Source organism: Nelusetta ayraudi, unplaced genomic scaffold, assembly GCF_046127955.1.
Source record: "Nelusetta ayraudi isolate G7.1 ecotype Tasmania unplaced genomic scaffold, CSIRO-AGI_Nayr_v1 ptg000042l, whole genome shotgun sequence".
Classification (NCBI taxonomy): domain Eukaryota; kingdom Metazoa; phylum Chordata; class Actinopteri; order Tetraodontiformes; family Monacanthidae; genus Nelusetta; species Nelusetta ayraudi.
Genome location: NW_027466092.1, coordinates 918,268 through 935,000, shown reverse-complemented (window position 1 = coordinate 935,000; position 16,733 = coordinate 918,268). Strand labels below are relative to the sequence as shown.

The 16,733-nt window shown below is 49.8% G+C and overlaps 1 protein-coding gene across 16 annotated transcripts in view; it reads right to left on the bottom strand.

Annotated features, from left to right (window-relative positions):
* The window catches only part of nrxn1a (neurexin 1a), a 67,837-nt gene that overhangs the window by 12,090 nt on the left and 39,014 nt on the right, over positions 1-16,733 (bottom strand). For 5 of the 16 annotated variants that reach the window (XM_076033460.1, XM_076033459.1, XM_076033462.1 and 2 more), the window contains 10 exons: positions 14,389-14,592; positions 12,479-12,505; positions 9,227-9,349; positions 7,836-8,217; positions 6,909-7,099; positions 5,406-5,579; positions 3,679-3,798; positions 2,706-2,887; positions 1,900-2,071; positions 759-848 (listed from right to left, as the gene is read on the bottom strand). In XM_076033460.1, coding sequence (XP_075889575.1) covers positions 759-848; positions 1,900-2,071; positions 2,706-2,887; positions 3,679-3,798; positions 5,406-5,579; positions 6,909-7,099; positions 7,836-8,217; positions 9,227-9,349; positions 12,479-12,505; positions 14,389-14,592 — 1,665 coding nt within the window. The remainder of the gene's footprint in view (positions 1-758; positions 849-1,899; positions 2,072-2,705; positions 2,888-3,678; positions 3,799-5,405; positions 5,580-6,908; positions 7,100-7,835; positions 8,218-9,226; positions 9,350-12,478; positions 12,506-14,388; positions 14,593-16,733) is intronic. The other 11 variants (XM_076033468.1, XM_076033470.1, XM_076033472.1 and 8 more) reach the window with 3 other exon arrangements.

Here is a 16,733-nt window from a genome sequence, read left to right as displayed (position 1 = left end):
GTCAGAGGCCTTGAGAGACGGCCTGACAGATGGCTGCTGTGTTGATGGCTGAGCGGCACAGCAGTGAGTGAGTGATTGAGTGAGAGAGCGACAGACAGACAGACAGACAGAGAGGCGGAGAGGACAGAGATCTGGAGGAGTCGTCACAGCCCTATGAAGCATGCACAGGTTGGAAAGCTCTAGCACTTCTCACTGTTAAAGGGACTAGAGGCTAGTTTAAGGAGCCGCTGCTGTTTTTTTAAGAGGAAAATCTTTGACCTCGTCTGTTTTGTCAAGAGAGACAGAAAAGAAAATAAGGCATCGCCCTATTAAAGTTCACTTCAAATTTACATCATTCTTAAGACTTTGCATGTAATTTTTTTTTAATCTGATTACATCTCCTTTTTTTTGGTCAAAGTATAATCTTTAGTGAAAGCTTTATCATTTACAATTTGACAGTAGACAATTATTTACCAGCCTTAATAAAGCCTCTTTTTTTTTTATCATTACTCGTCTATTTTCCGATTTAGTCACATTTAAATCTCTCCATCGTCCCTTTAACCTGATATTATCAGATAACACACTAACATGATACGTTCACAGGCACTACAGTTTACACAGTATTACACACTACAGCTGCCCAACTTTTAAAATACTTAGTTATGGATTTAGATTTTTAGATGTTAGTTGATGGTGCACAATAAAGTATAATCCACTGCCTCCAACTTGTAGTTTTTTTTAAGCTGAAAGTTTTAAGGAATTTTAATCAGGGTTTTTACCTTTGTCGAGTAGCCATTCGTCAACTACTCGACCGAGCCGATAGGGGATTCGCTGTCTGGCGATGGCCAGGCGCTCGTTATCAATGTTGCCTTTAATTTAGAGATGAGAACACAGTAGTAATTACGCACATCCAAAACGTGGCACAGGAGCTGGATACAAACAGAACAGCAATGAAAAGAAAGTAATGGTCTGCTCGTGGTGGTCGGCGTGCCGCTGCTTGGCTGGCGCTCCGGGGGGGCGGAGCCCGATTGAGTGTGCGGCGAGCGGACTCTTACTCTCTGTTCATTGGGTTTGATTTAAAGAGACATTTCAGGGGTTAACATCTGCAAGAGCACAGGATCATAATAATAATAATAATACTAGTAGTAGTAGTAATAATAATGATAATAGTAATAATAATGATAATGACGATAATAATAATAATGATAGTAGTAGTAAGGTTAACAGCTGCCACATAATGCCTTAAAGACTAACTGGCGTTTAGAGTTGCATAAACAGGAAGAACCCTCACACACACCTCACAACAGCTAGCATTTAGCATTTGGGCTACGTGTTAAAGACTGCAACCTGCCCACTAGCACTTTAAATGTGAAAACAACAAAGGTAAAACAGAGACTATATGGCAAAAGACACTTTTTACACTCTTTTTTTCTTTTTACTGATTTTTTTTTCACTTTCTAGTTAAACATTTACCTCAAAATACGACAACTTTTTTTTTCTTTTTAAGTTATTATTATTAATTTTTTTGGTTCCAAAAATGAAAAAGAATGCACCAACTGTTATTATTTTCTTTTATGGTGATGACACAACAACTGACACCTGACTCCGATATTTACATAAATTACCTTTAACACTATTTAACAGGTCTGGCATGACACAGCTGCCTGGTGTACACGCTAGCTTAACCTTTTATGTTTAAAAAGTCAACTTTCATGTCACACAAAATCTCATTTCATACACAGTGACAGCAAAACAAAAGGTGCAAATCTTGAACTCAACCTCAGCCTTTATATATTATATAGAAATAAAAACAATGGGAGGAATAACTCATCAATCAGGAGGTGGGCTGAATTTAAACTGAGGCTCTGTCCCCGGGTCGGGCAGGTGGGCGGGGCCTCCGCGGGTGGGGGCGGGGCCTACCTGAGGGATAGCGCTCGATGACGGGCAGGTCGTCCAGCTGGAGCGTGGCGTTGCCGCCGCTGCGGGTGAAGCGGACAATGTGGTATTTCCCGTCGTTGACGAACTTGGAGCTCTCCTCAATGTTGATGTCGTCAGTGCCCACGTTGAAAACCACCCGGATGTTGCCCTTGTCCTGTGGAGGAGGAGGAGGAGGTGGGAGAGAATAAGGGGGAGGTGGAGAAAGAGGAGGAGGAGCAGGACGAGGAGGAGAAGGAGGAGGAGTAGGAAGAGGTGGGTGGGAGGAGGAGGTCAAGAAGGTGGGGGGAGGAGGAGGAAGAGGGGGAGGAGGAAGAGGAGGAGGATGTGGGAGAGAATAAGGGGGAGGTGGAGAAAGAGGAGGAGGAGCAGGACGAGGAGGAGAAGGAGGAGGAGTAGGAAGAGGTGGGTGGGAGGAGGAGGTCAAGAAGGTGGGGGGAGGAGGAGGAAGAGGGGGAGGAGGAAGAGGAGGAGGATGTGGGAGAGAATAAGGGGGAGGTGGAGAAAGAGGAGGAGGAGGTAGAGGGGGAAGGTGGAGGAGGAGGAGGAGGAGAAGGAAGTGATGGGGAGGAGGAGGTGGAGGGGGCAGAGGTGGAGAAAGAGGAGAAGGAGGAGGCAGAGGGGGAAGGTGGAGGAGGCGGAGGAGAAGGAGGAGGTGGCAAGAGAGGCCACAAAAGTCAGTAAAATATACCTGAAAGTTAAAATCTGATCTTTTTCATTTTAAAATAAAATAAAATGAAACATGCTATGCATGTGTGTGTGTGTGTGTGTGTGTGTGTGTCCGTGCTTACTATCTGCAGCTGCAGGTAGTCTCCCAGGCCGGACGCGCTGTCCACTCGTAGCAGGACGGCGTGTTTCTGCTGCGTGCTGAAGCCCAGGGCCAGCCGGTCGGCTCTGGTGCTGGGACGCTCGTTGGGCGGCCAGGTGTAGACCACCACCCCTCCGTCCCGGCCAAAGATGTAGGTGGTGCCAGCTGGTCCAGACACGAGAAGAACCAAAACAAAAAAACAAATCAAAAAGCACATGAATGGTGAGTGTGTGGTCTCGCGCTCCAAAAAAAGCAAAAGGGATGTTGAAGTGTTTCGGGGCTATTGAGAATCAAAAGTGAGAACCCCGCCCCCACGGGCAGGAAAATGATGTGTGGAGCGGTACTTGTCACCACTATAAGCAGGAGGCCGACTGTTAAGTGACTCATTAAGGCACGCAGGTCTGAGTCAGAGTCGCTCCAGGCAGTAGTCACGGCCTGGATGAGTGTTTCACAGAGAACCTAAAGAGAGGAATTATTGCATCTCTCACATCTGAACAACCAGACTCTACACACACCACACCGCACCTGGCACAGGGATCTGCTGGAGACAGCGCCCCCACCTGGCGACGCTGGTGCGTTGCACAACCCCATGAAACTGTCTCAGTTTCCTTTGTCTAAGGACAGGATCACACCTAAAGATTCTTCTTCTTCTTCTTCTTCTTCTTCTTCTTCTTCTTCTTCTGCATTATCTGGAGTGGGGTCGCGGGGACAACAGTCTCAGCAGAGACCTCCGGACTTCCCTGGCCCCCACCAAGAGAACAACCTTTTTCCGGTGGTCAAACGTTGATTTACGATGCTCGAACGGTCCAGAAATTGTAAAGAAAAAAAAACCCCTCACCATCATATATCACCGTCCGCTTATTTTGATTAAATGCTGGTGTTAATCTGGACAGCACATCGGCATTTGTAGGTGCTAAACAGTATTTTGATACCGAGCCGACGACGGCCCGACTCACCGTCGTTGCACAGTGGCCCGGCGTATGACGTCATGCTACAGTCGCAGGTGAAGCCCTCCCACTGCTGCAAGCAAACCCCCTGGTTGGAGCACGAGTCCTCCTGGCACGTGGTGCTGGGACCTGCAAACAAATTAAAAAAAAAACAAAAAACACAAAGTTAGGAGGAGAGAAAAAAGAGCAGATGCACTTGACTGAATCTGTCTGGAGCCCAGCGTGTTCGCAGCCGTGTGCCAGTTTATTTTTAGACCACATTTCCTTCTGGGAAGGTTTTTTTTATGGTGAATTTTTTTTTTCTGGTCAGGGCGGACTATTGAGCTAGTAATGGTGTCATGATTAGTAGTATTAGTAGGAAATAAAAGGAGTAATAAAAAGGGGGGAAAATGAGTACGCTAAGATGTTGTTGGAAAAAAGCTCAGAATCTTTGAGTTCACACAAGCTGCAGAAGTCGTCCGGCTGAGCTAAAAGCTAAAGTGATGCAGCAGCAGCGGCAGCAGCAGCAGCAGCACGCTAAAGAACATGCACGTGGCGAGGCTAGATGGACGGGGGACAGCGGTGAGGTAGGGGTGAGGGTGGAGGGTGAGGTTGGGGTTCAAACATAAGAGCATATGGTAAGGCCTTCTTCTCAATACTCTCTCTCTCTCTCTCTCTCTCTCTCTCTCTCTCTGCAGCAGCCTGGCTACATTCTCCTCCACAGCGCTGCCACCTGCTGGCAGGACGAGGAGAATGTCGGAGCTCCGAACTGGGATCTCCGTCACAGGAAGTTAAGCGTCCACACAACCGGAGTATTGGAGTTCAGGTCGGAGGGTCAGTAGGGGGGGTTAGCGAGCATGCTGCGAGGCAACCCGGGACGGTGGCGCTGCGGTCAGGTGGTGGTGATGGTGGTGGGGAGGTCACTACGGTGATGATGTCACTACGGTGAGCCAGGGGGGGAGGCAGGGGAAGGGGGAGAGGGAGGGAGGGCAGATCACCCCTGACCTTTGACTCTGGATCACTGGGATCCACACGACACTGGACACCACTGGGTAGTTTGAACACACACACACTCACACACACACACACACACACACACACACACACACACACACACACACACACACAATCTCTCTCTCTCCCACACACACACACACACACACCAACGCACGCACGCACGCACGCCCGCGGACACGTGTCTCACATGCTCACACAAAGCGATATACCTTGCAAGTCAGCTTTCATCAATGAAACTTTTGTCAGCCAAACAAAAAAGCAAAACAAGCAAATCAAGTTAGATGGTTAGTCAATGCACACACAAAGAGAGAGAGAGAGTGAGAGGGAGAGAGAGAGAGAGAGGGAGAGAAAGAGAAAGGGAGAGAGAGAGAGAGAGAGAGTGAGGACGAGAGAGAGAGGGAGAGAATGAAAGAGAGCGAGAGAATGAGGAAGAGAGGGAGAGAGAGAATGAGAGAGAGAGAGAAATAGAGAGAGAGAGAGAGAGAGAAATAGAGAGAGAGAGAGAGAAATAGAGAGATGGAGAGAGAGAGGGAGAGAAATAGAGAGAGAGAGAATGAGAGAGAGAGAGAATGAGAGAGAGAGAGAGAGAGAGAGAGAGAGAGAGAGAGGTGATGATGAGGAGGAGGAGAGTCCGAGTTTCAGGCCCGAACGCGGAGAGACGAAAAAAAGGATGAGCGGAAGAGACGTTGCGCAAGTGGAGACAGCGGCGGGATGCAGGCGGAGGCCCCGCCCACTCTCACCTTCGCAGCCTCTCTCCACCTGCCCCATGGTGGCCAGGGCGTCGGCCTGCAGGTCGGGCAGGCGGCCGTTCAGGTCGACGGTGGCCAGGCAGCCCTGGAAGCCCTCGCGGGAGTGGACCAGCTTGGGCAGGTCGCGGTACATCTCCTTGGAGACGCCGCCGATGTAGAGGTCGCCTGGCGGGGGCGGAGCCACGGTGACGGGAAATACAGTGACTGGTCAAGACTGGGATTCTTCCTTTTTTTTTTTTTTTAAATGAACAAATCAAGGCGATCAGTCGAGCAGACAGCGAATAAAGCTGAAGGAATCGCAACACATCCACAACTGTGACGGCTTCAGGAGGACCGAAGCGGCGACCCCTGCTGGCCATCCTCGCCGCTCATTACTTCTGATTGAGCAACATGTCATCCACTGCATTACGCCGTTGTTTTGACATATCGGCGTCGAGGTTTGACGCCATGCTGGCCTGGACGTCAACAGACACAGAGGACGAGTCATGTGACTCTCGTGAATGAATAATTAACACCAGAGCTTCACACGCTAATCTATTGCCTTAAATTCACTTCAATGAGGAAAATCACTTCAATGTGAGCTGACGAGCTGACCCATTTTCTGAGGCTGCAGGCGAATGCTAGCTCGAGCTGCGCACTTTGCTTCAGCGCTTTCGAACGTTGGTGGCATTTTATTTTCAACGCCGAGCTGTTTTCCATCCAGGGAGCAAATGGTGAAGATGCATCAACGTGTCCGACCTGCTCTGTCGGACTGTGATTCAGCTGTGGTGGGCGAGTTTGTCGGGAGGCGCCAGCTGGGGGTTTTCAGCGACCCACTGAGTGTGATGTAACCAAAGTTGTGTCGAACACTCCCCGCACAAAGCCAGGGAGTGTTGTTGTTGTTGCGTATATGCAGCAGGTCCTGCATGTTCTTTTTTTTCCCATTATTTTCAAAACGTATTCATTCTTAATTGAGGTTTTAACTCGTCGTTGTTTCTGATCTTCTTCCTCTTAAAACACACAATGGCTTCTGTAATACTTGTTTGAGCAGCAGCAGCAGCAGCAGCAGCAGCAGCAGCAGCTCTGTTGTGTGTTGTTGTCAAAATGTATGAATAAAAGTCTTTTTCACGTCACTCTGTTGTCAATTTTGCAGCACCGCGGCTGACAGAAGTGTCTCAAATACAATTTCAAACGTCGAGGAGCAGAGCGGAGCGGCGCAGAGGGAACCTCACTTCATACCCATCATACTTCGCACCGCACTCGCGTCGACTGATACGGTTCTCAAGAATTCATGTGACAGCGCAGAAGTTCTAGCGAGTTTCTGTTCTTTTTTTTTTGTTGCTTTTAATCTGACGTGTGAGTAAATTCTGCTTCCCAATAAACTGGAACGAAAACACATGTATAGCCCTGACTTCTGAGCGCAGCTTGTTTCACAACAGCTGATTGCACTTCCCCCGAGGGGTCCTCCTGCCATGACCCCGCCCACCCTCTCCCCCCCCCGCCGGCGGCGTTTACCTTTCAGGTCCAGGTTCTTGGCGCCCATGGTGGTCTGCGTGGTGACCTTGGTGTCGATCTTGACCGTGTGCAGGTTGTTGGTGTCGCGGGAGATGTGCACGTTGTGCCAGTGGTTGTCGTTGAGCGGGCTGTTGGAGTTGCCCTTGATCAGGTGAGCGCCGTTGCCCAGGTCGGAGATGTAGTGCAGGTAGCTGCAGCAGGACGGGAGGCAGGAGGAAGAAGACGTGAGAGGTGAGATGGTAAATGAAGTGCAGGAGTCCAGAAGAGCAGAGCTGGGCTTTGTCATCTGGCTTTCAGAAATGCGACGAGAGGAACCTAAACAGAGCCGTTCTTCAGTTCAATATTTAATATATAAAGGTTAAGTGTGTAATATTTGGACATTTTGAGAAGAAACAGTGACATCAAGTGGTTACATTTTAGATTGTAGCGCTCTTTCACTCCCTCTCCTTCTTGCAAGTTTGCCAGTGAACTACGGTGGCCTGCACACACAAAACTGGACCTCTTCCACCTTCTTCTTCGTTGGTTTATTTGAAGACATGAGCATTCACCCTAAATACAACACCTTGCTCTATGTATACTCTTATATATAAAATATATAATAAGAACCGTCCTTCATTGTGCTGCGAGCATGCACTTTTACTAATGTATTTGTGGGCAGTACATTAAGCTTTTACCAATGTAAAAATCAGAAATCAGGCTAGATTTTACACCCTGGACCTTTAAGCCTCATTAAAAAACAAAAAACAAAAACAAAAGAAGGATTTGCTCTCATTAAGAAAGTCAACTTTAAATCCTGAGCCAGTAACAATGGAAAAACCAAGCTTTTATACCAACACGTATTTCTGCAGCAGAGCCGCCAACAACAGACTTCTCATCACAAGCCCCTTCCCCTCCTCTCCCCTCCCCCTACTGGCCCCGCCCACTCACCCTTTGACCAACTCCACCACGATGAAGTCGTTGCCGTCGCCCCGGTTGTAGAGGATGAGGCCGTCGGGCGAGGTGGTCTTGAACTGCATGAAGAGGTGCATGGAGTAGTAGGCCTGCAGCGTGGGCAGCGTGACGAAGCTGGAGCGCGAGCGGAAGGTGACGGGGTCGGCCACGATGCTCTTGTAGCCGATGACGGCGTTGAGCTCGCAGTAGTCGATGTCGCCGTTCTTGCACAGGTCGATGTAGGGCATGCCGTTGAGCGCCAGGCCCTGCAGGTGGCCGATGAAGTTGGAGGGCACGGCCGGGATGAAACGCTTCTCCGTCACGATGCCCGTCTCCACGTTGTGGAACTCCAGCTGGGTGTGGTCGCCTGCCATTTGACCTGGCGGTGATGGTGAGGGAGGGGGAAAAGGGGTGAGTAGGGAGGAGAGGGAGGCTGAATCCCACATTTACACTTTAGACCAGCGTTTTTTTTAACTTTTCTCTTGAGCCACGGCAAAAAAACTAAACAAAAAACAAACAAACAAACAAACAAAAAAAAACTCTCCAGATGTTCAAAAACCAGGAGCCCTCACCAGGCTGGAGGTGTGGACTCTGGATTTATTTTTTGATGAGGAAAGACAATCCTTTACCGTCTTTGACTAAAATGCTCAGCTGGATGGATGTTAGACCTTTTATTCGTCACTGTCAACAACAATAAAAAAAGCAGCTTCAAGGCCGCCAGACTCAAAGTCAGATGTCGTTATCTTAAAATCGGTGGACATAGTAGAGACACCGATGAAGTGAATTCAAGATTGCATGGGAGCTTTAACTTTCTCTTCATATTCTCCAGCAGGAGGCACCAACCATTTCGGCACTGAGCGCTACTTCATCTCTCTGGAAGGGCTACCAGTTTTCTAGACTCTCCAGAAATAACACACTCTCTCAGTTATATATTATGATTAATGACACTCATTTATGTGAAGACACTTATAAAGTCAATGAGTTCACGATAATTATGAACAATGACTTAACAAGGTTGATTAAAATGTAATTTTACACGCAGCTCAACGAGTTGTGCAATGTTTCGAACAGGCCTGCGGGCTCCTCATGTGGTTCTTTGGGGCGACCTGGTGCCCCCCGTTCTACAGAAACGTGACTAATGCGGTGACGCCTCGTGTGGCCACTAGGTGGGGATGATCTGAATTGTGCAGCTATCATCTTCTCAAAAAAAAAAAAAAAACTGCAAATAACTTACAGTGAACCACAGTAAAGTAATTATGATATAATTACCAGTTTTGCCACAGTAATCCCATCACATTACTCCGTTATCAAGTAGTTTAATTACAGTAGTAGATTACTTAGTAATAGATTACACGGCAACGCTGGTGGTGGGTGGTGCCAGTTTTTACCTTCCACAGGCTGCAGGTCGTCCACGGTGAGCTTGAGGCCCTTTCCGCGCCGCACCACCCTCACTGTGTGCCACTCATTATCATTGAGGCCCGAACCCGCAAAGATGGTCTCTGGGCCTTTACCTGCACACAGCCCAGAGCGTTAACACGCCGCCGCCAGAGAGAGACACAGCACAGAGACAGCAGAGAGAGAGAGAGACAGAGAGACAGAGAGAGACACACACAGAGAGAGAGAGAGAGAGAGAGAGACAGAGACAGAGAGAGAGAGAGAGAGAGGGAGAGAGAGAGAGAGAGAGAGAGAGAGAGAGAGAGAGTCCAGGAAGGATGGATGGCTTAAAGTGTGAGGTTGGGGGGGGGGGGGAGCAGCAGGGGGCAGGGGGGAGCAGCACACATCCTGGGGGTGCGGAGGGTGGGGGGGGGGGGGGGTGGTCGTGGACGCACACCTCCACGTCACAGGCACTCTCTCGCTCACCACCGACAGACCATGTGACACAGACGGACGAGAGAGAGAAAGAAAGAAAGACAGAGCAAGGTGTCGATGATTGGAAGGCGGAGACGGTGAGTCACGGCCGGCCCACGCCGAGACGGGCCGGCCAGCGGGCCGCCGTCACGCTGCGTGGACTGCCCACTGCCCACAGAGACACAGAGACAGACACACACACACACACACAGACAGACACACACACACACAGACAGACACACGCACATAAACGGACAGACAGACAGACATACAGACAGACACACCGGGCCTGTTCAGCTGCTTACGGTCCATTTCTCTACGTGGCCTGCAGTACCGCAGCAGACCTCAGGGTGGCACTAGACAACCGGTGGAATGACGGTGGCGCTCTCCATGGTGCTGACGAGCAGCAGGAGAAGCTGAACTGGTCCTGCAGTGCTCTCATGATGCACCCACCCCCCCTTGCCCCCCTTCCTCTCAAACCAGCAGCGACCCCCACCTCCCTCAACGCATACACAGCCTGAGAGCCTCACGACCCCCCTCCCACCTCCCCCCCTAACCCCGCCTGCTGGCAGGCATGAGCAGTGCGGTGGTGAGTGCGCTCTCGCTGACCTATAGCGCGGCGATGACGGGCAGCAGGAAGAGGAAGAGGAGGAGGAGGACGAGGCGAGAAGTAAACTGACCCGAACGGATTCTGCTGAAGAAAATGTCAAACATGTCGGCATCACTCACTGAGGCGTGCAGAGGCTGTCACACACACACACACACACACACACACACACACACACACACACACACACACACACAGATAAGAGGCAGAACGGTCGAAAACAGTCTGTCAATGCAAACACACTGTGGGGAAGAGAAGTCAATCAAAATGGATGGGCGCTGTGTGAAATGTGTGTGTGTGTGTGTGTGTGTGTGTGTGTTAAAGCTCAAAGAGTGAGTTGTGCATTGACAGAGGACACAGGGTTCCCCTGAGGAGACTCAGCTGTGCTCTGGGCATGAGCATCTTATCCTGTTACCATGGATCACTGCCTGGCGAGCATGAGAATATCAGCGTGCACGTGTGACTTTATGTGTGTGTGCGTGTGTGTGTGCGTGCGTGCGTGTGTATGTAAGCAAACACTGGGAGAATTAGCAGACAGGAGTGAGAGGGAGCCAGTGATCTGTGTCAGTCTGAGAGCAGGGAGAGGCACGCGCACACGCAGGCGAGCAGACACCTATTTTGGGTCAAAGGCACGTCGAGCTGATTGTCGAGACATTTGAACGCCGTCTGCTCTTCAATCACAGAGTTGAAGCAGACAAACAAACAAAGAGAAGTTGCAGAATATTTCCTTCCTTCCTTCCTTCCTTCCTTCCTTCTTTCCCTCCTTCTTTCCTTCCTTCCTTTCCTTCTTTTTTTGACACCGAAAATAGAATTCCAACCCCACCACCAGCTTGCAGAATCATGAAAAACAAAAATGACAAAAAGCGTTTCATATTTCATTAGCTCCAAATAACAAATTGCTTCTTCTCTCTCTCTCTCTCCCTCTCTCTCTCTCTCTCTCTCTCTCTCTCTCTGGTGGATGAGCCTCAGTTTCTCCCTCGCCGGTATTTTCTTTTTTTTTTATTCGACTGCTGACTGGACTGTTTCTGTGGCGCCAGGCTGTTAAAAAAAAAAAAGAAATCTCTCCTCTTCCTCCTCTTCTTCCTCCTCCTCCTCCTCTCCAATATAAGATGTATAATTTATTATATGAACAGGGTGTGCTGGGGAAGTGGCTGCCTGCTGAAATGTTCATTGAAACAAGCGGCTCTAAAACTGGCCGAGGGGCGAGCGAGGGGCGAGCGAGCGAGCGGCGGCGCTGTGTGGCTAGTGCGGTTTCTATGGCAACTGCAGTCGTCCATTTCAGCACCTCTCTCCCCCAATGGAGAGCCTCTCCGCCGCCTCACCCCCTCCCTCCCTCCGCGGTCGTGACGGTGAGGGGGAGAGAGAGAGAGAGAGAGAGAGAGAGAGAGCGCAAAAAAAATAAATAGAGAAACTCCACGTGAGGGAATTAAACTTGATCAGGGATTCAGCGCCGCTGTCGCACACACGTGAAAAGGCAGAGGGGGAAAAAATAAAATAAGACGGCGTTGGCGGGAAGTGGAGGGATGGAGGGATGGAGGGATGGAGGGATGGAGGGATGGAGGGGGATTCTTTTGGTGATGAAGGTGCGTCAGGAGGAAACGGAGGGATGAGGCGCCTTTTGTCTCTGCCACTGGGGGGAGGTAATTACCTCGCCGCTGCCGACTGATTCATCCTGCTGTTAGCGCTCATCGCCTCTTCGACGCCACCGCCGCCTAATTTCACCTCCTTGTCACACCTCCTCCCCTCCCTCCCTCCCTCCCTCACCCACCAGCTACCCTTCCTTCCTTCCCTCTGCTAAAATGGCCGACCTGGAAAACCCTGGCCCTCAGCACAAAAAAAAAAATAATAATAAAAAAAAAAGATCGCAGTGGATCCCTGAGGTGGAGCTGAGCGTGCAGGGACACGCACACACACACACACACACACACACGGACACACACTGACTCCAGGTACAAAGACATGTCGAATAAGGGATTAGGAGCAGATGGACTGACAAGAGAGAGCGAGAGAGACAGAGAGCGAGCGAGCGAGAGAGAGAGAGAGAAATAGAGACATGATAAAATAAATACACACACACACACACACGCAGCCGAGTGCGCGCACACACACACACACAGTCTGAGAGGGTGGAGGGGGGAGGGGGAGGGGGAGGGGGAGGGGTTAGGTGAGATGGAGGATCACTTACTGGCGGTACAGTTTATCCTGATACAGTCTGGAGGGAGAGCAGAGCAGAGGGTTAATGCTGCACGCACACACACCGCGAGTCGCCACGCCCCGGGGACACACACGCCGACACACCCTGCGCACGTTTTCCACGCACGTGCACGCTGCCGAGGGGGGGAAACGAACGCTCTCCTTCACCGGGCCGAGGGCCCCGAGTCTGCCGGGAATCTCTCTCTGTCTATTTTGAAGGGTGTCGCTGCTGGTTTTGGGTCTGTTTTTCTTTCCCCCTCTCTCCACCAGCAAAGATTAAACACCGCGTGGAAAGGAGAGCGTTCCTCAGCAGGAGCCGCGTGCCGATTGGTCGCTCCGGCCCCGAGCCGCATCCTCAGTCACCGGATGAAAGAGCGGCAGGTGACTGAGGATGGGTCACGTGCCGTCGTCTCTGAGTTTCGCCCACCCGCAGCTCAAATCCCTGCCCACTTTCTTGATTTTTCTTTCTTTTTTTGTTGCTATATTTCCCATGATGCCTCGGTGTGTCGTGTGGCGTCAACCGCAGAAGATGCGTGGCTGCAGACAACCAGAGACCCGACGCATGCACCCCTCTGTGAAGCATGTGTGTGTGTGTGTGTGTGTGTGTGTGTGTGTGTGTGTGTGTGTGTGTGTGTGTGTGTGTGGTTGAAAGTGAATGAGGTCTGTAGAATGTGTGTTGCAGTTGAAACTTTTTTGTTATACAACTCTGTGGCTCCAGCAGCAGAGACGCACCGACCCGATCTCACGACTGGATATCGTCTCAATCGATCAATTTAGCTGCTTTCCTGCTGTCATTAAAGGTCCCGGCATGTCAGGTCTGGCACCATCTGGTGGTCAGAGAGAGTGAGCAATAGAGACTGTTGCTTTCTGACGTCTCACTTCACCACACAGCTTCCTGAATCTGACCAAAACCCCTGAGCAGATCCACTAACACGGCAGCGCAATACTTCATGTCACCATTGGCGGTGCAATGGAGCTGCCTTCCTGCTCTTCTTACAGTTTGTGAATGGGTCATAATGACAGTGCAACGGTAATTTGTTTTATTGCTTATTAGTTAATTATAAACCAGACATATGAATTTCTGTGGCTTTTAAATGTTGCACACCAGGAGGCCTTTAAATTCAATTTCAAAAGGATGCATATTGATATTTGATACAGTACAGCGCCTCCATTAAAACCTTCATTCCTACTAAATGAGTCTAAATTGATTTAAAGTGTCTACACTTGATTTGCTGAAAAAAAAAAAAAAAAAAAAAAAAATCCCAAATAGTAAATCTGCTTTTCGGTATCTACAATTTCAAGAGATCAAATGCTCCTGTCTCGCAGCATACAGACACATTGTGTCCCCATCCTGCCTTCGCTAATAGCCAATGGTAAGTATGCTTATGGATCAGTGCATCTCTGCTGAGGATTAGTGTGTTTGCGTGTTTGTACAGTCGCTGGTGGTGGTTGTGTGTTGATTCTTGCAGGTAACGGGGATGCACAGGTCCACTGGGAGTGAGCAAGGAATGCAGCTTGGAGTCGGACCCTCTGTTCAACACAGGCAACAGCAACTCTTTGCTGCCACTGCTGCTGCTTTGTTGTGTATTTGTGTTCAGGAATAAAACCATCAAAACTGAGTTGAGAATGTGTGTGTGTGTGTGTGTGTGTGTGTGTGTGTGTGTGTGTGTGGGGTCTATTATAAAGTTGTGAGGATTACAAGAAGCTGTTTAATTTTCAGGGACAAATTCATTATGAATTAAGACTGTAATGCCAGTGGATCACCAAGAGGGTGCGATCATCTACACCGCCCCACAGCCCCCTCCGACAGAACAATAAAACAAAGGCTGAGCGTCTATCCAACATGTTGTGTGCATGTGTGTGCGTGCGCGCGCATGAACGCGTGCGTGCGACTGTGTATACCCAGGTTGACAGTGAGTCGGACGCGGCCGCCGTCCAGCTCCAGACGCAGCGTGTCTGCCGAGTTGCGGGACGTGGTTGCCATGAGAACGCCGTAGGCCCGCTGGGAGCGGAAGCGCAGCGAGACGTCCTCCGCCTCCGTGTGCATCACCACCGGCAGCTGCACCTTCATGAACTTGCTGCCGTCGTACGACAGGATGGTGGCGTCTGCGGGGCAAAACAGGAAGAGGAAGAGGAGAGAGAGAGAGAGAGAGGAATGCAGAGGTATGGGGTTGGGGGGAGGAGGAAGAGGAAGAGGAGAGTCAGGTGGGCGGGAACCCGAACTGAAGGTGAAACAAATGAGAGTGGAGACAGGAACAGGAAGTGGTTTGCCGTCGTCGTACTTAATCCTACCCTCTTCCAACCTCCCCTCCCCCACCGACCCACCCAAAAAATACGTAAAAAATTAAAAATTAGGACCGCCACACCTGCAGTCCTGCAGTAACGAGCCCAGGTGATCCCGCTCTCACGTCTCGCTGCTCCTCGTCGTGTTTGCATATTCAGAAGGCAGCGTCACCGCCACCTGCTGGGGCCAATCCGCTAAACTGTTTACCTCCCGGGACCCCGACCTTCTTTTTTTTTCCTTCCTTCCTTCATATTTTCCCTCCTCCTTATTGGCCAATTTCATTCCGCAGCCAAAACACGCACGGCTCTCTGCTGCTTTATCTCTTCCTCTTTCTTCTTTACTCGTCTTCCTTTTCTTCTTCTATCTCTCTATTCTGTTGCCTCCCTTCTTTTTTTTCGCTCAGCCTGAGACGGTTGGCGCCAAGGCGAAAAACAAGAGAACAGGAAGAGAGGGAGGCTTCATGAATACTGATGAGCCGAGGAGGTGGCGGAGGAGGAGGAGGAGGAGGAGGAGGGCGGCTGCTGTGTGTGTGTGTGTGTCCGCGTGCGTGGTGTGTGTGCGTCAGAATAAGTGAGTGAATTTAAGTGTGAACAGAGGAGGGTTTTAGTAAAGGGAGAGCGCTGGGGAGAGAAAATAGGGACAGAAGAAGACGAAGAAGAAGAAGAAGAAGAAGAAGACAGAGGCGAAAGGAGGAGGCGGGGCGTGCGTGCGTGTTTGTGTGCGCGTGTGTGTGTGTGTGTGTGTGTGTGTGTGGTATTGGGAGGGTTCAGCTCTTGGCAAAAATGCAAATGAACCCTCGTTAACTCGAGGGGAAAAAAAGAAGGTGGCTGGTCTGTTATATCACAGCTAACAGTCATACAAGCAAATCCACACGCACACACACACACACACACACACACACACGATATAGACAGTATACACACTGAGGCCAGTGCAGCGCAGTGATAAGGGAGACTGACTGACTGACTGAACGAGTGGAGAAAAACAGACAGACAGGAAGTGGGTGTGGCTAAAGGATGCATTTTTTTTTTCAAAGAAGCCCAGCATGGCACAAACAACACTTATCATCCGATCAGCTGACGTGCCGTGTGAGATCCAGCTGCTGGCGGCTGACGCCTCCCTGCCAGCTGCAGCCTGCGGCTGACTGAGTCGCTCACAAAACGCCTCATAAATAAAGAGCTTAAGCATTAAAAATGGTTTACTTGGGGGGGGGAAACGGGTGATTGCCTTTTTTATTTTTTAGCCTAAGTGTGTCTTAAAAAGCTTTATTTCAGGGTGGGGTGGCGAACAGGGAGGGTGGGGGGTAATTACCTGTTTCTTTATTGCAGCATATGGTGCCATTTTTACGGTTTCCCAGGCAGGTTTTTCTCTCCAGGAGCCGTAAATTCGGCTGATTTTCGCTTCGTTTCCACAGTGTTTTTCCCACCTAAAACCCCCTTTTTCCTTTATGACTGATTAGAACTGCTTCTTGTCAACCAAATATGAATTGAATGACAGTATTTAATTAGGGACTGAGTCCCAGCAAGAGACCGGCTCTGGTTTTGTTTGTTGTAGCAGAGAGCTTAATTATTAAAATAAAAATGTTGTTCGGTAAAAACAAAAAGAAAAGGTGGAATATCAGAAGAAACAGCCACAATTATTTTTCTAACAATGTATATTTTTTTGCATCATAGTGAGTGGAATTTTTCTTCTGGGGGGAAAAAAAACGCAGCCGCAACACCTTTGTTGCTGTTGCTGTAGTTTTTTTTTTTTTTTTCAGTCAAAACTGTAGACGCGACCATCTTTGTTCATTAAGCAAGATGAAGAGGAGGGAGACGATGAAGAAGAAGAGGAACAAAGAGGCTGGGAGAACGAGGGAGGCGGGGGTGGGGGGGGTGGAGGGAAGGAAGAGGGAGAGAACGGGAGGTGCAGGAACTGCAGGTAGAAGGCAGAACACGAGCCAATCACGGCCTCCATCTGCTTC